Below are 23,988 nucleotides of genomic sequence, written 5' to 3'. Positions count from 1 at the left end.
TGTCCAGGAGGGAGGCCGTGTCCTCATGGTGACGACATGAGATTTCAAAAACAACCACTGGTACAGTGCATTGTGAAAGTATTTGGCCCCCCTTGAACTTTCTACCTTTTGCCACATTTCTGGCTTCAAACATAAAGATATAAAATTGTCATTTTTTGTCGAAGAATCAACAACAAGTGGGACACAATCGTAAAGTAGAACGAAATTTATTGGATATTTGAAACTTTTTTAACAAATTAAAAACTGAAAAGTGGGGCGTGCAATATTATTTGGCCCCCTTGAGTTAATACTTTGTAGCGCCACCTTTTGCTGCGATTACAGCTGCAAGTCGCTTGGGGTCTGTCTCTATCAGTATTGCCCATCGAGAGACTGAAATTCTTGTCCATTCTTCCTTGCAAAACAGCTCGAGCTCATTGAGGTTGGATGGAGGGCGTTTGTGAACAGCAGTTTTCAGCTCTTTCCACAGATTCTCGATTGGATTCAGGTCTGGACTTTGACTTGGCCATTCTAACACCTGGATACGTTCATTTTTGAACCATTCCATTGTAGATTTTGCTTTATGTTTGGGATCATTGTCTTGTTGGAAGATAAATCTCCGTCCCAGTCTCAGGTCTTTTGCAGACTCCAACAGGTTTTCTTCCAGAATGGTTCTGTATTTGGCTCCGTCCATCTTCCCATCAATTTTAACCATCTTCCTTGTCCCTGCTGAAGAAAAGCAGGCCCAAACTATGATGCTGCCAACACAGTGTTTGACAGTGGGGATGGTGTTTTGAGGGTGATGAGCTGTGTTGCTTTTACACCAAACATGTCGTTTTGCATTGTGGCCAAAAAGTTTGATTTTGGTTTCATCTGACCAGAGCACCTTATTCCACATGCTTGGTGTGTCTCCCAGGTGGCTGGTGGCAAACTTCAAACGAGACTTTTTATGGATATTGTAACGGGTCTGGGAGGCGGAACCTCTGAGCAACTATACAAGGGGGCGGTCCTTGTAAGGAAGCGGGTGGCTCCCAGGGAAGACGGGCAGGTAATCACGGCAAGTGACAGGGACAGTCTCTGGGTAGAAGGGCAGGTAGTCACGGCAAGTGACAGGGACAGTCTCTGGGTAGAAGGACGGGTACTCACGGCAAGTGACAGGGACAGTCTCTGGACAGGCAGGTGGTCACGGCTAGTGACGGCAGAGCCTCCAGGTAGGCTAGCAGGCAGGTAGCAGATGAGCGCTCCCAGGTGAGCAGACAAGAGTCTCTGGACAGGCAGGTGGTCACGGCAAGTGACGGCGGAGCCTCCAGGTAGACTAGCAGGCAGGTAGCAGACGAGCGCTCCCAGGTGAGCGGGCAGGCTGGTCCATAGACAGACTGACAGGTGTCGGAAGGCAGACCTTCGGACCGCAGGCTTGCAAGCAGGTAAACGGATATCTGGCAGGTATCAAGCAGGAATCTGGCAGGTGACTGGCAGGTAACAGGCAGGAATCTGGCAGGTGACTGGCAGGTAACTGGAAACGGGACCTGAGGGCTGAAGCAGAGTGAAGGCTTTGCAACAACATTGCTCGGGCACCTCCATTTTGGAGGAGGTGCCTTATATATGGTGAAGTCCTCCGGCCATTGGCCGGGGACTCCTTAGGACGGCGCGCGCGGCCCTTTTAAGAGAGGGGGAGCGCGCGCCCTAAGCACCGTGGCCGGGAAGCAGCGCGCGCTGCCAGCAGAGCGGGAGGAAGATGCTGGGCACGGAGCGGAGACGTGAGGGGAACAGCGTCCCTGCCTAGCAGGAGGCAGGGACGCCGACGCTACAGTACCCCCCCCCCCCCCTTTAGGCCCCCCTTTTTTAGGCCAGAGAGAAATTTATCAAGGATGAGAGGGGCATGGATGTTCTCCCGGGGCTCCCACGCTCTCTCCTCAGGACCAAACCCCTTCCAATCTACCAGAAAAAAGTTTTTCCCTCTTACCCTTTTGGTGGCCAGAATGTTCTCTACCTCAAACTCGTTCTCAGCGGAAACCGGAGCAGGAGGCGTACCTGTAGACTTGGAAAAAGAGTTAAGTACCACGGGTTTGAGGAGAGATACATGGAAGGAGTTAGGGATCCGCAAGTTGGCCGGGAGTTTTAATTTATAGGCCACCGGGTTGATCTGTTTGATAACTTCCAGTGGGCCGATGAACCGAGGCCCTAACTTGTAGGAGGGAATCTTGAGCCGGACATATTTGGACGAGAGCCAGACCTTATCTCCAGGACGGAATTGTGGAGGATCCAGGCGTTTCTTGTCAGCGTGTTTTTTCATCCGTTCGGACGACTGAAGGAGTGCGGATCGGGTACTCTCCCAAATGGAGGAGAATTCGCGAACGAGAGATTCCGCAGCCGGATTGTCCACCGAGGTGGAGACGGGAAATGGGATCCGAGGATGCTGACCGAAGACTACAAAAAACGGGAATTTGTAGGAAGATTCGCTCTCGTGATTATTGTAAGAGAACTCGGCCCATGGTAGGAGATCCACCCAGTCCGAATGGTGGGCATTAACGAAGTGCCGGAGGTAACTGGTCAGGTTCTGATTGATCCGCTCCACTTGACCATTGGACTGTGGATGGTAAGCGGAGGAGAAGTCCAGAGTGACGTCAAGCAACTTACATGTGGCTCTCCAGAAGCGTGAGGTGAACTGAACCCCACGATCTGACACGATGTGGAGGGGCAGGCCAAGGAGACGGAAGATGTGGCGGATAAAGTCTTTAGCCAGTTCGGGTGCAGACGGGAGACCCGGCAGGGGAATGAAGTGCGCCATCTTGGAGAAGCGATCAGCGACCACCCAAATGACCGTACAACCGGCAGAGACAGGAAGATCCGTTATAAAGTCCATAGCAATATGCTGCCACGGGGCAGCAGGTACTGGAAGAGGAAGAAGGCGACCGGCTGGCAGGTGTCTCGGAACTTTGTTGCGGGCGCAGGACACACAGGCAGAAACAAAGTCTATTACATCCTTGTGCAGGGTAGGCCACCAGTAATGCCGGGTAATGAGCTGGAGGGTGTTTTTCTGACCGGCGTGGCCAGCTAGCTTAGACGAATGACCCCAGTGTAGGACCTTCTTCCGATCAGGTACCGTTACAAACGTCTTATCGGGAGGGAGACGATTTAGATTCACAGGAGCCACTTGCATTACTCTGGCAGGATCAATGATGTGCTTAGGTTCCTCCTCTAGATCAGACACCAGGAAGGATCGGGACAAGGCGTCAGCTTTGATGTTTTTGTCTGCCGGGCGAAAATGAAGAACAAAATCAAAGCGGGCAAAAAACAAGGACCACCGGGCTTGGCGCGGGTTAAGTCTCTGGGCGCTCTGAAGGTAAGCCAAGTTCTTGTGGTCCGTGTAAATTATTACCGGGTGAAGAGCCCTCTCGAGCAGGTAACGCCACTCCTCCAGTGCCAGCTTAATGGCTAACAATTCACGGTCTCCAATAGAATAGTTGCGCTCAGAAGAGGAGAAGAGTTTGGAGAAAAAAACGCAGGTTACCATTCTTCCGGAAGATGACTTTTGGGTAAGTACCGCCCCGGCTCCGGAGGAGGAAGCGTCAACTTCTAGGAAGAATTGTTTGTTGCCGTCCGGACGATGCAGCACCGGGGCGGAGGAGAAGGCCTGTTTTAAGGAAAGAAAGGCCTCCTCAGCTTCGGGCGGCCATCTTCTGGGATTAGTACCCTTACGGGTGAGCGCTGAGATAGGGGCAGTCTGGGAAGAGAAGTGCGGTATGAAGAGGCTGTAATAGTTGGCGAAGCCCAGGAACCGCTGAATAGCCTTCAACCCCTCTGGTCGGGGCCACTTCTGGATGGCAGACAGTTTCTCAGGATCCATTTGTAGGCCGGTCTGAGAGATTATGTAGCCCAGAAATGGAAGCGAGGTCTGCTCAAAGAGGCACTTCTCATATTTAGCATAGAGGTGGTTCTGCCTGAGCCTGAGCAGGACCTGACGAACATCCCTCCGGTGAGTAGGAAGGTCCGGAGAGAAGACCAAGATGTCGTCCAGGTACACCACCACGCAGGAGTAGAGAAGGTCACGGAAGATGTCATTGACCAACTCTTGAAAGACGGCAGGAGCGTTACAGAGACCGAAGGGCATTACAAGGTACTCATAGTGGCCGTCCCGGGTGTTGAATGCCGTCTTCCACTCATCCCCCTGACGGATACGGACCAGGTTATAGGCCCCACGGAGGTCCAGTTTGGTGAAGATTCTAGCCCCCCTCAGGCGGTCAAATAATTCAGGAATGAGCGGGAGGGGGTATTTATTCTTCACTGTAATCTGGTTAAGGCCTCTATAATCTATACATGGACGGAGTGAGCCGTCCTTCTTTTTGACGAAGAAGAAGCCTGCTCCCGCCGGGGAGGTAGATTTCCGGATAAATCCCCGGGCCAGATTCTCCTCAATATATTCTGACATGGACCGGGTCTCCGCTGCGGACAAAGGGTAGATACGCCCACGGGGAGGAGTAGAGCCGGGTATCAGGTCGATTGGACAATCGTATGGTCTATGAGGGGGTAATGTCTCTGCTTCTTTTTTATTGAAGACATCCGCATAAGACCAATAGGGAACCGGTAGACCGGGTAGACTGACTGGGGTAGGAGAAGGACGAGCAGGATGAACGGGAACTAGACAAGTCCTATGGCAGTCCTGTCCCCAGCGAAGGACTTCTCCGGTCTGCCAGTCAAGCACGGGTGCATGTTTCTGGAGCCAAGGTAGGCCTAACAAGAGTGCGTGAGAGAGTCCAGGCAGAACATGAAAGGAGATGCTCTCAGAATGCAGCATTCCCACCTGCAGAGTTATGGATTCGGTGATGAGTTGGATGGGATGTGGTAAGAGGTCCCCATCCACGGCAGCGACAGATAAAGGTACGGCCAGAGGTTTGGTGGGAATGCGGTATTTCTCTACCAGAGACTGAGAAATTAGATTTCCAGCAGCTCCTGAGTCAAGTTGAGCCAGTTCGAAATAGCAGTTCTCTCCGCAGGTGATAGAGACTGACAGCATCAGAGATGGAGAGGGTTTACTTTTGTCTAGGGCGACCTCTCTGAGCGATCCTAGACACAGGCGTTTCCCGACCTCTCTGGGCAGGAACGGATCCGGTGCTCCTTACTGCCACAGTAGAAGCAGCTCCCCTCGGCACGGCGTAAGTCTTGACTGGTTTTGACCATCTTGGTCTGGTCGACCTGCATAGGCTCAGGTGAGTGTGCCTGGGGAGTAACGGAGAGAGTGACGGGTTTCTGGAAGGTGGGGGCTAGACGTGGAAACCTCCTCTCACGGGTGACCTCTTTGGCGCGCTCCTGGAATCGGATGTCAATCCGGGTGGCAAGTGTTATTAAGTCGTCGAGAGTGGTAGGAATGTCCCGACCGGCGAGTTCATCTTTAATACGGCCGGACAGACCCTCCCAGAAGACAGACACCAGAGCGTCGTTATCCCAGGCCAGCTCCGAAGCAAGGGTACGGAACCGTATGGCATATTGGCCCACGGTGAGATCTCCTTGACGGAGGCGTAGCAGAGACGATGCGGATGAGGTCTTCCGTCCAGGTTCGTCGAAGACTTTCCGGAAAGCCGTGAGAAAGGCTGGCAGGTCGGACACCAGGGGATCTCCTCTCTCCCACAGAGGATTTAGCCAAGCCAGAGCCTCCCCCGTGAGGTGGGACATGATAAAGGCTACTTTGGACCGGTCGGAGATAAACTGGTGGGACAAGAGTTCAAAGTGCAGGGTGCACTGGTTTATGAAGCCCCGAGCTTGAGCGGAGTCACCTCCGAAACGAGGAGGTGCAGAAAACCGGGGTCCGGGACAGGATACCATGGTATTGGTGGGCAGCGGCGCTGCCGGGTTGCGAGTCATGACACTAGCGGTGGTTGCAGGTGGAGCAGACAGAGTGTCCAGGCGAGAGTTGACACTCCGCAGGTGACTCAGGATGGACTCCTGTTGGGACCTCTGACGGGACAGTTCATGACATAGGTCCGAGAGCGAGGGAGCTTGGGTGCCACCGGATTCCATGGCCCGAGCAAACTGTAATGGGTCTGGGAGGCGGAACCTCTGAGCAACTATACAAGGGGGCGGTCCTTGTAAGGAAGCGGGTGGCTCCCAGGGAAGACGGGCAGGTAATCACGGCAAGTGACAGGGACAGTCTCTGGGTAGAAGGACGGGTACTCACGGCAAGTGACAGGGACAGTCTCTGGACAGGCAGGTGGTCACGGCTAGTGACGGCAGAGCCTCCAGGTAGGCTAGCAGGCAGGTAGCAGATGAGCGCTCCCAGGTGAGCAGACAAGAGTCTCTGGACAGGCAGGTGGTCACGGCAAGTGACGGCGGAGCCTCCAGGTAGACTAGCAGGCAGGTAGCAGACGAGCGCTCCCAGGTGAGCGGGCAGGCTGGTCCATAGACAGACTGACAGGTGTCGGAAGGCAGACCTTCGGACCGCAGGCTTGCAAGCAGGTAAACGGATATCTGGCAGGTATCAAGCAGGAATCTGGCAGGTAACAGGCAGGAATCTGGCAGGTGACTGGCAGGTAACTGGAAACGGGACCTGAGGGCTGAAGCAGAGTGAAGGCTTTGCAACAACATTGCTCGGGCACCTCCATTTTGGAGGAGGTGCCTTATATATGGTGAAGTCCTCCGGCCATTGGCCGGGGACTCCTTAGGACGGCGCGCGCGGCCCCTTTAAGAGAGGGGGAGCGCGCGCCCTAAGCACCGTGGCCGGGAAGCAGCGCGCGCTGCCAGCAGAGCGGGAGGAAGACGCCGGGCAAAGAGCGGAGAGGTGAGGGGAACAGCGTCCCTGCCTAGCAGGAGGCAGGGACGCCGACGCTACAGATATCTTTGAGAAATGGCTTTCTTCTTGCCACTCTTCCATAAAGGACAGATTTGTGCAGTGTACGAATGATTGTTGTCCTATGGACAGACTCTCCCACCTCAGCTGTAGATCTCTGCAGTTCATCCAGAGTGATCATGGGCCTTTTGGCTGCATCTCTGATCAGTCTTCTCCTTGTTCGAGATGAAAGTTTAGAGGGACGGCCGGGTCTTGGTAGATTTGCAGTGGTCTGATACTCCTTCCATTTCAATATGATCGCTTGCACAGTGCTCCTTGAGATGTTTAAAACTTGGGAAATCTTTTTGTGTCGAAATCCGGCTTTAAACTTCGCCACAACAGTATCTCGGAGCTGCCTGGTGTGTTCCTTGGTCTTCATGATGCTCTCTGCACTTGAAACAGAACCCGGAGACTATCACAGAGCAGAGACCCCTGAGACTATCACAGAGCAGAGACCCCTGAGACTATCACAGAGCAGGTGCATTTATACGGAGACTGGATTACACACAGGTGGATTCTAGTTATCATTACCAGTCATTTAGGACAACATTGGATCCTTCAGAGATCCTCACTGAACTTCGGCACTGACAGTAAAGGGGCCGAATAATATTGCACGCCCCACTTTTAATTTTTAAATTTGTTAAAAAAGTTTAAAATATCCAATAAATTTCGTTCCACTTCACGATTGTGTCCCACTTGTTGTTGATTCTTCCCAAAAAAATTTGAATTTTATATCTTTATGTTTGAAGCCAGAAATGTGGCAAAAGGTAGAAAAGTTCAAGGGGGCCTAATACTTTCACAATGCACTGTAAATGGTAACCGTCCTTCCCCCAATCTCCATACAGGGAATTGGGAGAGAAGAAACCGATGGATGGAAATGTGGAGCTTTCTCCAGCTCCTCTGTGGCTCCATCCCTGGTGGAGACGAATCTTGGAGAAGTTGTGTTTCTTAGTACGGCTCCTTCATCTGACTGACGAGGGTCTTCTCTGTCCCTCTCCTCAGGGTCCTCATTCTCCGAGTGCAGAGCTGAGAGCATTAGGCTTTGGTCTCGCTGTTTATCACTTCATACTTGAGGCCCACAATGTGCTGGGACCTCGGTACCGGTGATGAGGACCACAACAATGTAATTTATTCCCTGATACATAAACATAGAATTACCGGTTCTGAGAGACGAGTCTCATATATAGACAGATACACGGCAGGTCATGTATTCAGTCTCTGTGTCTCCACAGATGGATCCAGGAGGAGAAATCCACCAGAGAGATGTCCCCGTCCTCTGTATCCCCAGGACTGTCCAGAGGAGAATCACAACATCCCGGAGGATCATCAGGTAGACGGTGCTGAGCCCTTTAGCCGGATCTGTATATGGGGGGACATTTCTGATCGAGGTCATAGATGTCACAGATTTTGGTGGATTCTTGTATTGCGCTGATTGTTACATCTGATATATCAGGAGGAAGATCCGACTAAGAATAAAGTGAAGGATGAGACAGAAGAAGAAGCGATGACGAGGGAGGATCAGCCGTGTGTGAGTGACGTGAAGGAGGAGATTCCTGTAGATGTTTCCACAGGTGTGTAATAATGACCGGCGTGTGATGATGATGATCGGCGTGTGATGATGATAACTGGTGTGTGATGATGATGATGATGACGATGACCGGTGTGTGATATCGTGTGGAGTCTCCGGTGCAGTGAAGCTTTATCCGCCGTCCACATCACAGCAGAAGCGTCCGGTGATGGCGCGGCTGCTCCTGTAGAGTCCGGCTGTGCACCGATGAATAACGGGGCCGCCTTCACACCTCTTCTTAATGATTTAGGAAGCACATATTAGTTTTCCTTCACCTTCTATAATATTCCTTCCATCCTTTACATCCATATCTTTCTTGCACAAGTCCGTGCTGCCATATAAATGACTGAGCTTGTGCTCCAGGTTATGAATCTCCCCGTCCTATGGATCTCGGTGATGTAGCAGCCTCTGCCTGGTGCTGACGAGTGACGACACATGTAGAGTCGTCCTACCTGTCGCCTTCCACTGCCTCCTACACTAGGGCGGTGGCAGTACATGACAGATGTTTAGTCCTCTGTGCCGGGTGAAGAATTGCTTCATCATAAAAGGGATTAGGAGCTTGTATCTACATACAGCTGCGATGGCCACATCTAGAGTTGTCGTTATCGGACAATCATGTTGGTTTTTGAGACCTGGTTCAATCAACATATAAACATGGAGACTAAATACTACCCAGAGGGGGCGCCCTTCACCATGCACGGATTATATCCCCTGTCAGCGTCTCATTTATGGTGAATCTTGTAATATGGAGAGATTCACTATATGGAGAAAAGTATTGGGCCACACGCATTAATCACTGCATTCTGGCTTCTCCTTCAGGCCCTGTTGCCCCCTGGTGTATAATATCCAGCCCCATAGCCCCCCGGCATATAACATGTGGCTTCTCTCTATATATTGGTCCCAATGGCCTCTGATGGGTATATAGAGCCTGGAGGGGCATACTCAGGGGGTGATATGTGCAGAACAGGTCAGATATTAAAAAAGTATTATATTGGCAAAAACAAAAAAGATTATGTGTGTACTTTATTATAAGAGCACATTGTCATTTTGGGAACGTCCCTTTAGAAGAATCTTCACTCACGGTTTCTCCAGACAAACAAAATGTCGTTTAGAAATCGTCCACCCATCTCGGTTACTAAGAGGTTAAATATGGGTTATACTGGTGTCGTCGCCACAGAATGTGAGACGTTGTACCTGTTCCAAATTGAATAGTAAAATTCAAATATGTGCACGGAAGAACCACGTCTGATATATTGAGCATCAGGGCAGTTTATTTATTACATCATCGGTCACTTTATACATATAGCCATTTCTTGGACATTAGTTGTAGCAATATAATCGGCTCCGCTTATCTCTACATATGTGCTGGCATTAGCATACATACAGTACAGACCAAAAGTTTGGACACACCTCATTTAAAGATTTTTTTATATTTTCATGACTATGAAAATTGTACATTCACACTGAAGGCATCAAAACTATGAATTAACACATGTGGAATTATATACTTAACAAAAAAGTGTGAAACAACTGAAAATATGTCTTGTATTCTAGGTTCTTCAAAGTAGCCACCTTTTGCTTTGATGACTGCTTTGCACACTCTTGGCTTTCTCTTGATGAGCTTCAAGAGGTAGTCACCGGAAATGGTCTTCCAACAATCTTGAAGGAGATCCCAGAAATGCTTAGCACTTGTTGGCCCTTTTGCCTTCACTCTGCGGTCCAGCTCACCCCAAACCATTTCGATTGGGTTCAGGTCTGGTGACTGTGGAGACCAGGTCATCTGGCGTAGCACCCCATCACTCTCCTATTTGGTCAAATAGCCCTTACACAGCCTGGAGGTGTGTTTGGGGTCATTGTCCTGTTGAAAAATAAATGATGGTCCAACTAAACGCCAACCGGATGGAATAGCATGCCTCTGCAAGATGCTGTGGTAGCCATGCTGGTTCTGTATGACTTCAATTTTGAATAAATCCCCAACAGTGTCACCAGCAAAGCCCCCGCACACCATCACACCTCCTCCTCCATGCTTCACGGTGGGAACCAGGCATGTAGAGTCCATCCGTTCACCTTTTCTGTGTCGCACAAAGACACGGTGGTTGGAACCAAAGATCTCAGATTTGGACTCATCAGACCAAAGCACAGATTTCCACTGGTCTAATGTCCATTCCTTATGTTCTTTAGCCCAAACAAGTCTCTTTTGCTTGTTGCCTGTCCTTAGCAGTGGTTTCCTAGCAGCTATTTTACCATGAAGGCCTGCTGCACAAAGTCTCCTCTTAACAGTTGTTGTAGAGATGTGTCTGCTGCTAGAACTCTGTGTGGCATTGACCTGGTCTCTAATCTGAGCTGCTGTTCACCTGTGATTTCTGAGGCTGGAGACTCGGATAAACTTATCCTCAGAAGCAGAGGTGACTCTTGGTCTTCCTTTCCTGGGGCGGTCCTCATGTGAGCCAGTTTCTTTGTAGCGCTTGATGGTTTTTGCAACTGCACTTGGGGACACTTTCAAAGTTTGCCCAATTTTTCGGACTGACTGACCTTCATTTCTTAAAGTAATTTTGGCCACTTGTTTTTCTTTACTTAGCTGCTTTTTTCTTGCCATAATACAAATTCTAACAGTCTATTCAGTAGGACTATCAGCTGTGTATCCACCAGACTTCTGCACAACACAACTGATGGTCCCAACCCCATTTATAAGGCAAGAAATCCCACTTACTAAACCTGACAGGGCACACCTGTGAAGTGAAAACCATTTCCGGTGACTACCTCTTGAAGCTCATCAAGAGAATGCCAAGAGTGTGCAAAGCAGTCATCAAAGCAAAAGGTGGCTACTTTGAAGAACCTAGAATATAAGACATATTTTCAGTTGTTTCACACTTTTTGTTAAGTATATAATTCCACATGTGTTAATTCATAGTTTTTGTAACATCCCTGGCGGCGTGCTTGCATAGTGCACCACCTCCCACCATGCAAGACCCCAATCTTACCCATCAGTCCAGCCTGCAAACCTTGCTCCAGTTCATGCTGTGTGCATGTCTCTTGACTGACTGCTTAGGGCGGCGGCCCGGTTACTTCCTGATTCTTATAGCTGCTGTGGGCGCACCTCTAATGCTTCTCCAGCCTATTGCTGTGAGTCATTGGATATTTAAACCCCCTCCACCCAGAAGGAGGTGCCTGAGCAACAGTAACCTTCAGTGTGCTCCTTGCCTGTGAGTTGCCAGGTCTGTCCTGTTTCTAGTCTGTTTCTGCCACCCTGGGGCCTTATAGCCAGGCTTGTTTTCTGGGACTTCTTGTCCATTTCCGCCACCCTGGGGGCTGTATACCCAGGCTCGTTCCTGTCTGAACTGTCTCCTAGCCTGTTACCTGTTTTGTCTCTGTCCGTACCCTCCCTTAACCTGCAGTGTCTGAACCAGCAACTAAACTCCTACTCGTTGTCTCTGTACTTCTGTTTTGTGAGTTTTGTGTCCACTCGCTACTTCATTGTAAATACCTTGTGTGTATCTGGTTCTGCTTGTCCCTTTTCCCTTCCTCTGTATCTACCTCCTGTGTTCTAGCCATCTTCCTGTATCTTCCAGTCTGTTCCATGTGAACAGAGCCCTGTCCTCTCTGCCTGCTCCGTCAGCCCTGTTCTGCTCTGCTTGTCCACCGCTCCGGCGGTTTCTCTCGGCTCTGCCTTGCCCACCGCTCCGGTGGTTCCTCTCTGCTCTACCTTGTCCACCGCTCCGGTGGTTCCTCTCTGCTCTACCTTGTCCACCGCACCAGCGGTTTCGCTCTGCTCTGCCTTGTCCACCCCTCCGGCGGCTCCTCTCTGCTTTGCCTTGTCCACTGCTCCGGCGGTTTCGCTCTGCTCTGCCTTGTTCACCGCACCTGCGGTTTCGCTCCGCTCTGCTTGCTCACTGCTCCGGCAGTTCCGCTCTGGTCTGCCTTGTCCTCCGCTCCGGCTGTTTCGCTTTACTCTGCTTGTTTACCGCATCTGCCGCTCAGTTCCTGTCTCCCAGTCTGTACTGGACCCTATCCAGCCTGCGCTCCAATCTGCTAGTACCCACCTGTCTGCACTCCAGCCGTGCTTGCCAGTACCCACCTGTCTGCATGCCAGCCGTGCTTGCCAGTACCCACCTGTCTGCATGCCAGCCGTGCTTGCCAGTACCCACCTGTCTGCGTACCAGCCGTGCTTGCCAGTACCCACCTGTCTGCATACCAGCCGTGCTTGCCAGTACCCACCTGTCTGCATACCAGTCGTGCATGCCAGTACCCACCTGTTTGCATACCAGCTGTGCTTACCAGTACCTACCTGTCTGCATACCTGCCGTGCCTGCCAATACCCACCTGTCAGTACGCCAGTCTTACCTGCCTGTTCCTGCATTCCCCGGTGTGGGTCAACAGCTGTGACCGGGGTCTGACCTGGAGTAGCACCTGGTCCCTCTGCTCGGTCTCTCCCTGGTTCACGGAGTCGTTAGCCACCGTGCGACCTTGGTCGGATCGGGTTGATACTTAGTTACGCCCCTCCAGGCACTCCTCGGTTCATGGTACAGTGAGATCACTAATCACGCTCACGCCAGTCAGTCTGGGCGCGAGCGTAACAGTTTTGATGCCTTCAGTGTGAATGTACAATTTTCATAGTCATAAAAATACAGAAAAATCTTTTAATGAGAAGGTGTGTCCAAACTTTTGGTCTGTACTGTACATCGTATTGGTTAAAGGTAATTCTGTCTACACCCAGCTTTTGGATTTTAGGAATCTCTCTACCTTCTGGTTTCGTTTCTTATCTCTAAATTTCTAGACAAAGACATTCCTAAAATCCTCTTATCTGAAAACACACATTGTGGCTCAAACTCCATTCCAGAAAGCAAGGAGCAAAAATCAAAATGGAGTCAAGATAGATAAAATAACTCCTGCTCTCACATTGGCACAAAAACAAAACCAGGGTGTACTTTATTATAAGGGCACATTGTGATTTTGAGGAAGTCCCTGTAGAAGAATCTTCACTCTCGGTCTCTCCAGACAAACAAGATGTCGTCTAGAAATCGTCCCCCCATCTGAGCCTCTAACGTGAATAAATAATTCTCTTTCCAATGGTAAAATACATAAATTACCAAAAGAAAGTAAGAAGACGTCCTCATCTGTGTTCAGAAATTTTTTTCAATTTTTCTGTTACAAATAAATAAGATGAAATTCTTTTTCCGACAAGAATTGTTACCAAAGAAAGAAACTGCTGCTCAGATTCCCGGCCGTTCCTCCGACATTTATGAATGACATGATAACCGGGTGTAACTGCTCTCCATACATGTGTCCCCACACTTCTGACACTCAGCGCTGATTGGACAATGTGGGGGAACGCCTCTTTGACAAAGGGAATGGTAATGTCACTGGGTTACCGCGACAGGTTGGAGTCAGGAGACCTCAGCGCCGGAGGGCTCCTGCTCCAGCTCCGTTAAGAAGCACTTCTCCATCATTTTTAATGTATTTCTTTCTTCCTGCAGAACAGGGGTTAAGCGGCCATGTTGGATTTCCCTGTGCTCACAGCTGAGCTCGGTTAGCCACTGCCTTTCCCTTTGTATACCGGGCTCTGATACTAATCCTGGTCAGACCTAGCTTTTGCTGCATGGCTAAGGAGAGTGAGGAGTTCTCTGACAAGGAGTGTTGGAGGAATAACTTGTGACTGTTGTCTGGTTTGTGTGTTTGGTTATTCCTTATCCTTCTCCATTTTGTTTATCCCCCTACCTTCACACCCCGGTGTTTCCCTCCGTTATATGTGAGAGGATATTTTGTGTGCCTGGAGTTTTCTGTTTATCCCTGTCTGTGCAGCCCTGTTTGTCAGGTTGGTGTACGACAGTGCACAGTAGCGCCCCTCTTCCCCGGGTGGGGGAGAAGAACAGACGGAGGGCTAACGCTGGAGTTAGGGCGAGGGTGGAGGCCTCAGCATCCTCACCTTCAGAGGTATCCCGGGGAATAGGGCGAGCTAGGGCACCCTCTAGTGTTAGGGTCAGGTTACGTGGGAAATGTTTTATAAACAAATTGTATCATATTAATCTCTTAACCCCTTTATGACGAATGATGGACATAGCAGGTCATGAGTGGGTGTCAGTTTCCACACCATCACATGCTATGTCCATCATGGATTAAAACTGTCACTGTGTTTAGGCTCACAGTGACCGTTCTGTAGTGACAGCTGAGCAGCACGGGAAGAGGACCCATGCCTGTGTTCCCCGGACTCTGTCAATCTGAAAAAGAAGTGGAATAAAACGCGATCAAAAAGTCGAATGTAAATAAAAGTGGTATCGCTCAAAACAGCATTTTATCCTGCAAAAAAACAAGCCGCCATCCAGCTCCATCAGTGGAAAAATAAAAAACTTATAGCTCTCAGAATAAAGCGATGCAAAAAAAAAAAAAAAAAAGTATTTGTGTGTGACATCTGTCAATCATAAAAACACGATATAAATCTGGTATCACTGTAAACGCACCGACCCGAAGAATAAAGTCGTCTGATCACTTATACCGCATGAGGAGCAACGTAAAAAATAAAACCAATTCTTCACCTGCTGTTGATTGGTTCTTTGTGCCTCCCAAAGATCACAGTAAGGCTCGGCTCACATTTATGCTGCTCTCTGCGCTGAGCACGTACACCGGGGTTTCTGTGAAATACGTGATTCAGACGGAACCCCCGGCGGAAGATTCCCTGTAATGAGGCAGATGGAGGCACTGTGGACGCCGCCTGGCCTGTGATCCAGCAGTGTCCTTCATTTCTGGCGTGCATAAAAGTGCTGTCAGCCACAGTTTTGTGCATTTCTGAAAAGAAGGACACCGCTGAATAGAGGCCAGACGAAGTCCAGAGTAACTGCCTCATTATAGTGAATGGATCCCTCGGGGGGTTTCATCTGAATCATGTATTTTGTAGATTTAGATGGAAACCCCAATATAAGTGCTCCCCTCAATTGTGATCCACAATGCCACAAATTAAAGCTTCTACTCTAAGGGATAAGGGAGGGGGGGTGGGGAGGCTTCGGGAGATGGGGGGGTAGGGAGGCTCCAGAAGGGATAAGGGAGGGGGGGTGGGGAGGCTTTGGGAGAAGGGGGGGGGGGGTAAGGAAGGCTCCAGAAGGGATAAGGGAGGGGGGGTGGGGAGGCTTCGGGGGAAGGGGGGTAGGGAGGCTCCGGAAGGGATAAGAAAGGGGGGGGGTGGGGAGGCTTTGGGGGAAGGGAGGGTAGGGAGTTTCCAGGGGGGTAGGGAGGCCCATTTGCACTACAGGTTGCTCACATACTGGGATCGTTCCACTTTCTACCTCTGTAGATTTTCCTTCTCAGACATTGGGAGAAGGACTCCCCGGTGTCTCTCTGGTCAGTATATGCTTTAATATATAGTTAATTATTTTTTTAAGTGGTGTCTGTTCTGATAGTAAAACGCACAGCTTGGTGAGGAGGGTGGGCCCAGATATAAGTCCTGCAGAGGGTCCCTTCACAGTCAGTGTCCCCCTTTGGGGCCTGTAATTAGGATTTATACCCCTTAATGTGCCTTCAGTGCTATTCCAGTCTCCTTCTAAGATTTCCCATCATACCCTTAGTCATACTGAGGACATTATGACGGTGGCCGCCTGTGTGACTCCTCAATCTCATTTACATGCAGTAATGAAAGATTAAAACTCCATTGTTAATTGCGTGGACACTTTTCTACACTAAAGCCCCCGTCTCACATAGCGATATCGCTATCGATATCGCTGCTGAGTCACGGTTTTGGTGACTCACCAGCGACCTCACCAGCGATGTCGCTATGTGTGACACTTTGCAACGATCAGGCCCCTGCTGTGAGGTCGCTGATCGTTGCAAAGTGTCCTGGATCATTTTTTGGTCGTTGGCCTCCCGCTGGCCAGCACACATCGCTGTGTGTGACCAGCGGGACCAACGATCTGGCTGGTAACTATGGTAAACATCGGGTTACTAGGGGCACGCGCGCACTTAGTAACCCGCTGTTTACCATGGATACCACTCTGCTACGGTGCGCGGAGGTTCCCGCGCACCGTAACAGAGTGGTATCCATGGTAAACAGCGGGTTACTAGGGGCACACGCGCACTTAGTAACCCGATGTTTACCATAGTTACCAGCCTGCTCCTGCTTGCAGCAGGCTGGTAACGGGAGCAGGACATCGTGGAACGATTCTTTCCACGATATCGCTGCTCCCCTGATCTCTGGTGAGCCTGCCTGTTTGACAGCTCACCAGCGATGTATTAGCGATGCAGCAACGATCCCTGACAGATCGTATCGTTGTCAGGATCGCTGCTGCATCGCTTAGTGTGACGGGGCCTTAAGGGTGAGATAGGAGGCTTGAGAGAGTGACATGGCATTGGTGGTACATTAAGGCTATGTGGCCATGTAGCAGATTTACATGCGTTTTTTTTGCCAGAGAGAAGTGTTTTTGCAGCGTTATCACATGTTTTTTCAAGCACTTTTCCAAGCGATTTTAGCATCACTTGGAAAAGTGCTTGACAAGTTGGTCACACAATATAAATCCATGCAACTGGCATGGATTTATATTGTGTGACCAACTTAGATGCTTTAAATGCAACATCAATAGTTAAAAAAAAAAAAAAAGAATTAAAAAGTTAAAAATAAAAAAAACCTGTATACTCACCTCTCTGGTCTTCGCCCAGCGACGATCCTCGCTCCTCGGTGTCCCGCGGTGTACTTGCAGGACCTGCAGTGACGTCATTTAGTCAGCTGATGGTCACGCTACCATCACCTGACCGCTGACGTCAGCGGTCGCATGACCATCAGCTGACTAAATGATGTCACCGCAGGTCCTAACAGTACACCGCGGAATGCCCAGGAGAGCGAACGCGGCCGGGAGAAGACCGGAGAGGTGAGTATACAGGTTTTGTTTATTTTTAACTTTATTTTTTTTACCGCGTGGTAGCCGGGATGAGGGGTAGTTGTAGTCTCCTCTTCATCCTGGGTACCACACGCACTGCGATTACGCTGCAAATTCGCGGCCATTGAATTTAATTGAAACGCAGCAAATCCACATATACCTGCGGGTTTGCTGTGTTTCAATGTTCCGCAATGGCCGCGAATTTGCGGCGTAATCGCGGTAGAAATGGTCAACGCAATGCGAATTCGGCGCGCTAATTAGCGCATCATGTGCACAGCACATGCAAATTCACATTGCTTTGCATGGCAGACAGTTTTACAAGCGTTTTCGCGGCCGCAAAAATGCTACAAAAACGCTACGTGTGCACATGGCCTAAGGGGTAAATCCTGATGACAGGTTCCCTTTAAGAACTGTCTTATTTGCTGTCTAATCTCTGCCACCCCTGATTTGTGCCAATGTCACCAGTTTATAAGTGTTATTCACTTTACCCGTCATTGTGTTAATGTTATGGCATGTAGTTGTGTGGAGGTTTCACCAATTTAAGATACACCAGGTAACTGCTCTCCTCCAAATTAAAGATATCCGAGTTCATGCAAAGAAGCTAATTAACCAGATTTGCTGATCTGGTTGAAAAACTTCACTCAGAGACTGAACCACGCAAAATGGCATACTTTATTACGTAGACATGGGGTTATATAGTATTCAACTCCTAGGTGGGATTAGTAAAATTCATTGCTCTTTCTGATAACTCAGCACACTGCAATTTGCTCATCCATGTATCTCTTGGCCTCAGTAATGCCTTAGGAATTCTGATGGGAGGGGTGAAGTCGTCTCTCAGCGCCATCTTTGCCAACTCGACATGAATCTCTCTGTTATCAGCCGTGCACATGCATACGTCATTCCCAGGAAATCATTTAGTTGTTCATGGTTACAATAAGAATAGAAACTGTTAGTTATATATTCATTAACTATTAACATAATCCATGTGCATATACACATTTACATACATACATACACATAGATTATTCCATCATCTCTATATTAATTCACACTGATTGGGTAATCTATTAAAATAAACTAATTGATTTTCTATAATATATATATTTTACCTTGACAGTTGTCTTCCTTATTACCTGTACTTTCACTGACGTGGGTCTTCATTGTGAGATCCAGAAAATACATTTAGAAATCTCTTTTGTGTTGTTGAAAAAATCACATGTAATCTATCTTTCCTCCTTATAGGAAATCCTTGTGAGAATAACGGTTCATCACTAAATTGTAAAGAAGAAAATATCATGAAGCACTCTAATGGAGGAAACCTCATCACCCTTCCTGCACTTCCTGGACTTCACAGCACTTCACCTTCTTATAATCCTCCTGATCATGAGGAGCCCTCTCCTGAGCAATCTCACATTGTTACCACAATTCCAGGTGACAAAGTGGATTCAAGATTTCAGTGTGACAAGCAATTTACTAAAAGCTCAGCTCAGACACAAAGAAAACACAAAGGAGAAAACCCATACTCCTGTTCAGAATGTGGGAAATGCTTTACATATAAAGCGAATCTTATTAAACATCAGAAAATTCATACAGGAGAGACTCCATATTCATGTTCAGAATGTGGGAAATGCTTTACAGATAAATGGAGTCTCATTAGACATCAGAGAATTCATACAGTAGAGAAGCCGTATTCATGTTCAGAATGTGGGAAATGTTTTAGATATAAATGTAATCTTGTTGTACATCAAAGAAGTCACACCGGGGAGAAACAGTTTTCATGTTTACAATGTGGAAAATGCTTTATAGAGAAATCACATCTTCTTAAACATAGGAGAACTCACACAGGAGAGGAGCCGTATTCATGTTCAGAATGTGGGAAATGCTTTACAGTGAAATCACAACTTAATACACATCAGAGAATTCACACAGGAGAAAAGCCGTATTCATGTTCGTTCTGTGAGAAATGCTTTACAGCTAAATCAAGTCTTAAGACACACAAGAGAAGTCACACTGGGGAAAAGCCGTATTCATGTTCAGAATGTGGAAAATGTTTTACACATAAATCACATCTTCTTAAACATAGGAGAACTCACACAGGAGAGAAGCCGTACTCATGTTCAGAATGTGGGAAATGCTTTACAGTGAAATCACAACTTAATATACATCAGAGAATTCACACAGGAGAGAAGCCGTATTCATGTTCGTTCTGTGAGAAATGCTTTACAGCTAAATCAAGTCTTGAGAAACACGAGAGAAGTCACACTGGGGAGAAGCCGTATTCATGTTCAGAATGTGGGAAATGCTTTACAGATAAAGGGAGTCTTATTACACATCAGAGAATTCACACAGGAGAGAAGCCGTATTCATGTTCAGAATGTGGGAAATGTTTTGGAAATAAACGAAATCTTGTTGCACATCAAAGAATTCACACCGGGGAGAAACCATTTTCATGTTTACAATGTGGAAAATGCTTTACACAGAAATCACAACTTAATAAACATCAGAGAATTCACACAGGGGACACAGGAGAAAAGCCGTATTCATGTTAACTCTGGGAGAAATGCTTTACAGCTAAATCAGGTCTTGAGACACACGAGAGAAGTCACACTGGGGAGAAGTCGTTTTCATGTTCAGAATGTGGGAAATGCTTTACAGATAAAGGGAGTCTTATTAGAAATCAGAATTCACACAGGAGAGAAGCCGTATTCATGTTCACTATGTGGGAAATCATTTGTAAAGAAATCAAATTTTGTTGAACATGAGAGAAGTCATACAGGAAAGAATCTGTAATTATGTTCACTGTGTTTTTATTAATTTTAATAAACAGTGGTCAGCATAAATGAGTACACCCCCATTGATAATTAAAATCTTACTTAATATCTAACTGAACACTAACAATTTCTAAAATTTTCCTGTCCCCCATGACCAGCGCGACATGAGGGTATCCACCCCTCAAGGACAAAAAACCTATTGAATGAAATGGCAGCACCTCTCCCCCGCATCAGTTGGTTTCCTGTCCTTGAGGGAACATGAAGCTGAAGAATCAGTAGCGCAAAGTCAAGGAAGAAACGTACCCAGGCCTTGCCCAGTTGCCTGAAGAACAGCTGCTTGTCTGAAGCGCCGGTGTTGGGTCCTGGAAGTACCTTCTATCGTCCAGGAGGGGCTCGTGTGGATGCGAGCACCAGAGCCGCCTTGTCGTCCCACATCTGCACATGCGTTTGGATTGACGCGCCCCGATGACGAGAGTGTTGGAGACATATGAGTTGGAAGTGTTGGATTGCTCTGCCGTGGGGTCCAGAGGAGTTATGGATGGGGGAAAATGTTGCTTTGGCTGGTCCCTCATGTAAAATGAAGTTTGAAGTGGGTTTGCTCCGGCTCTCCTTCCCTTGGTGATACGGAGGATCTGCAACGGCAGCGCCATCAGAGTGAACACGGCAGCTGCAGTCTCACGAGTGGCAGAAATGACAGTAATATGAGCCAGAGAATAAGAGTGGGTCGTGAATCCACCATCTCCAGAGGAGAATAATCATGTGATTTGATCCAGCCTGTAAATCTGGTACCATTATTAAACATTAGGATGGTGAGTCATCTTCATGAAAGTTCACCATGGTAATTAGGTCCCTTTTTCTTGTCTTTAATTACTAGGAAAGGCCTAAGAAATGTAGCGCAAAACTTAAGTATAATGTGTGCACTTGGTAGGGATAAGTTACCTGACTTGTGGCAGAAAAGACTCTGTACAGATTGTATACAGAAAACCACATGTGAAGAATCCCCCATCTTCACCATGGCTTAGATCTGTGATCAGGACAGAAGCTAAGGATTCCTTTAAGACCCTTATTCATAAGGAAGATGATCAAAAGGGAAGGAAAAGGTCCAAAAATGTATCAACTGATTCAGATGAATCTATAAAGTTGGAAGGTGAATGTGGATCGGATTCTTCATCCTCTGATGGCGATACTGGTAGGCCGTGCTTTCCTATAAAGGACACAGGTTGATTAAGGCTTTGAGAGCTACCGTGGGCTAAGATGCTAAGACCCCCAAATCAATACAAGATATCATTTTTGGTGTCTTAGAGCAGAAAAAAAGACACATTTCCAGTTAATAAAAAGATTCAGGCTCTCATTAACCTCTCCACGACCTTGGATGTAGCCATACGTCCAGGTTGGTCAGTACTTACCAACCTTTGACGTATAGATACATGCAGGGGATTTTGCGCGCACAGTGGTTGTGCACGCGCCATTGCCGCCGGATGTTCAGCTGATATGACATCTGACACCTGGGCTCCGCTCCCGGCAGTTTAACCCGCTAAATGCTGCAATCGATATCGATCAACAACCATTATCCAAGACAGAAAATCAAATATGTCACAGGATACAAAGAGATACAAGCTAAATTATTAAAAAATATATTTTTTATTTGAATCAATACATACAATAGATAAAAGAAATACAGGGCAAAGAGCCTTCAGAACGCAGGTCATAAATCAGAAAGTCCAAATCAGCCTGATGGACATATCTATAGGATTACTCAGACAAATATATGCCAAATACTAAAAGCATACTATATAAAGGCCCGGTGCCTATTTAAGTGCAATAATATGCAACAATAGAAAAACATTTAAGTTCAAAGGACTATATATGCTGCAATAACGCAAAGTCCAGTAGAAGTACTAGTAAAAAGTATAGCCTAAACGCTATTTATGACTATATATGGTACATGTAGCGTCGGCGTCTCTGCCTCCTGCAGGGCAGAGATGCCAATCCTCTCACCGCCGTGGTCCCGGTCCGGCGTCCTCCGGCTCTCCTGCTGCATCCGCCCGGGATGCGCACACCACGCACTGTTCCCTGGGCACTGTACTTAGGGCGTGTGTGCGCTTCCTCCCTCTTAAAAGGAGCGCGCTTGCGCTTCCTCCCTCTTAAAGGGGCCACGCGCGCAGTCATAAAAAGTTCCCGGCCAATGGCCGGAGGACTGCTCCTTTATAAGGCACCTCCTCCAAAATGGAGGTGCCTGTTCAAGGTTGTTGTTTGTGTGCTTCGACTACCTCCTCTTTTCTCCGACTCTGCCAAGGGAGTCTCTCTGTGGGACAGTATGCCGTGCGTTTCCGCACCCTCGCATCGGAACTTGCCTGGAACAATGGGGCTCTGGTGTCCAGCTTTTGGAAGGGCCTTTCTGGAAGGATCAAGGATGAGCTAGCCGGTCGTGACATACCTCCCTCTCTGGACGACTTGGTGTCATTAGCTACACGGATCGACATCCGTTTCCAGGAGTATTCTAAGGAGGTGACCCGTAAGAAAAGGCCAGTCTTGCAACCAGCATCCCTTCCGGTGTCTTCTCCAGAGTGTATGCAAATAGACCAAGTTCACATGGTCAAGTCTCGTCAGGAGATCCGCCGCGCCGAGGGAGTTGCTTCTACTGTGGCAGTATAGAGCATCAAATCCGCTCCTGTCCGGTGAGACCGGGAAACTTCAGTGTCTAGGACCACTCTGAGAGGTCGTCCTAGGCAAAAGTTCTTCCTCTCCGCTCTGTCTGTTTCAATTACCAGTGATGAGACTTGCTTCTTCGAGACTGCCTATCTGGATTCTGGAGCCGCTGGGAATCTCATTCAACAGGCCGTTGTGGAGCGTTATCAGATTCCTACCATACGTCTGGCTGATCCTTTAGCGGTTTCCTCTGTGGATGGAAAGCTTCTCTCTGAGACCATCTTGTTTGTCACTGAGCTCTTCAGGTGGGAATGCTACATTCGGAGAGGATCTCCTTTTACTTGCTGTCCGGTCTCTCTCATCCCCTCTTGCTTGGCCTACCTTGGTTACAGAGACATGAGCCTGTCCTGAATTGGAGCTCGGGTGAGGTGCTCTGTTGGGGTCAGGAATGTCATAGGTCCTTTCTGGTTCCGGTTCGTCCTGCTCGACCTCCGTCTACTCCAGCTAACCTACCTGGTCTGCTGGCACCCTACTGGTCATATGCGGACGTCTTTTATAAAAAGGAGGTAGAGACACTACCACCTCATGATTGCCCCATCGACCTAATACCTGGTGCTTCACCCGAGACCCGTGCTATATCTGAATACATAGAAGAGAATCTTGCTAGGGGATTTATCCAGAAATCCACCTCTACGGCTGGAGCAGGATTCTTCTTCGTCAAAAAGAAAGATGACTCTCTTCGTCCATGTATCGACTATAGGGGCCTAAACCAGATTACCATCAAAAATATGTACCCCCTGCCTTTCATCTCAGAGCTGTTTGACCGCCTAAAAGACGCGAAGATCTTCACTAAGCTCGATCTTCGTAGGGCGTACAATCTGGTCTGGATTCGCCAGGGAGACGAGTGGAAGACTGCATTCAACACTCGGGATGGTCAGTACAAATACCGTGTGATGCCCTTCGGTCTCTGTAATGCTCCAGCCGTCTTCCAGGAGTTAGCAAACGACATCTTCCGAGATCTCCTGTATTCCTGCATGGTGGTGTACCTGGACGATATCTTGGTGTTCTCCCCTGATCTGCCCTCTCACCGGAGGGATGTTTTTCAGGTACTACTGCAGCTCCGGAAGAATCGCCTGTATGCTAAGTACGAAAAATGCCTCTTTGAGCAGACCTCCCTACCGTTCTTGGGGTATATCATCTCTGAGACCGGACTCCAGATGGATCCCGAGAAGGTGTCTACCGTCTTGAAATGGCCTCGACCTAAGGGGTTGAAGGCCATTCAGCGGTTTCTGGGATTCGCTAACTATTACCGCCTCTTCATTCCTCATTTCTCCTCCCAGACTGCTCCCT

General features: G+C 48.4%; 1 protein-coding gene across 1 annotated transcript in view; it reads left to right on the top strand.

The window, feature by feature from the left end:
* Positions 1-23,988, top strand: part of LOC141272530 (uncharacterized) — an 86,979-nt gene that overhangs the window by 14,564 nt on the left and 48,427 nt on the right. The window contains exons 4-6 of the mRNA XM_073683355.1: positions 8,029-8,126; positions 8,250-8,367; positions 18,461-19,725. Of these exons, the coding sequence (XP_073539456.1) occupies positions 8,029-8,126; positions 8,250-8,367; positions 18,461-19,725 (1,481 nt within the window). The remainder of the gene's footprint in view (positions 1-8,028; positions 8,127-8,249; positions 8,368-18,460; positions 19,726-23,988) is intronic.

This window comes from Phyllobates terribilis, unplaced genomic scaffold (assembly GCF_046119375.1).
Source record: "Phyllobates terribilis strain yellow unplaced genomic scaffold, ASM4611937v1 Scaffold_1__5_contigs__length_1240528914, whole genome shotgun sequence".
Lineage (NCBI taxonomy): Eukaryota > Metazoa > Chordata > Amphibia > Anura > Dendrobatidae > Phyllobates > Phyllobates terribilis.
Note: the sequence above shows the minus strand (reverse complement) of the source record. Positions and strands in the feature narration are given on the sequence as shown.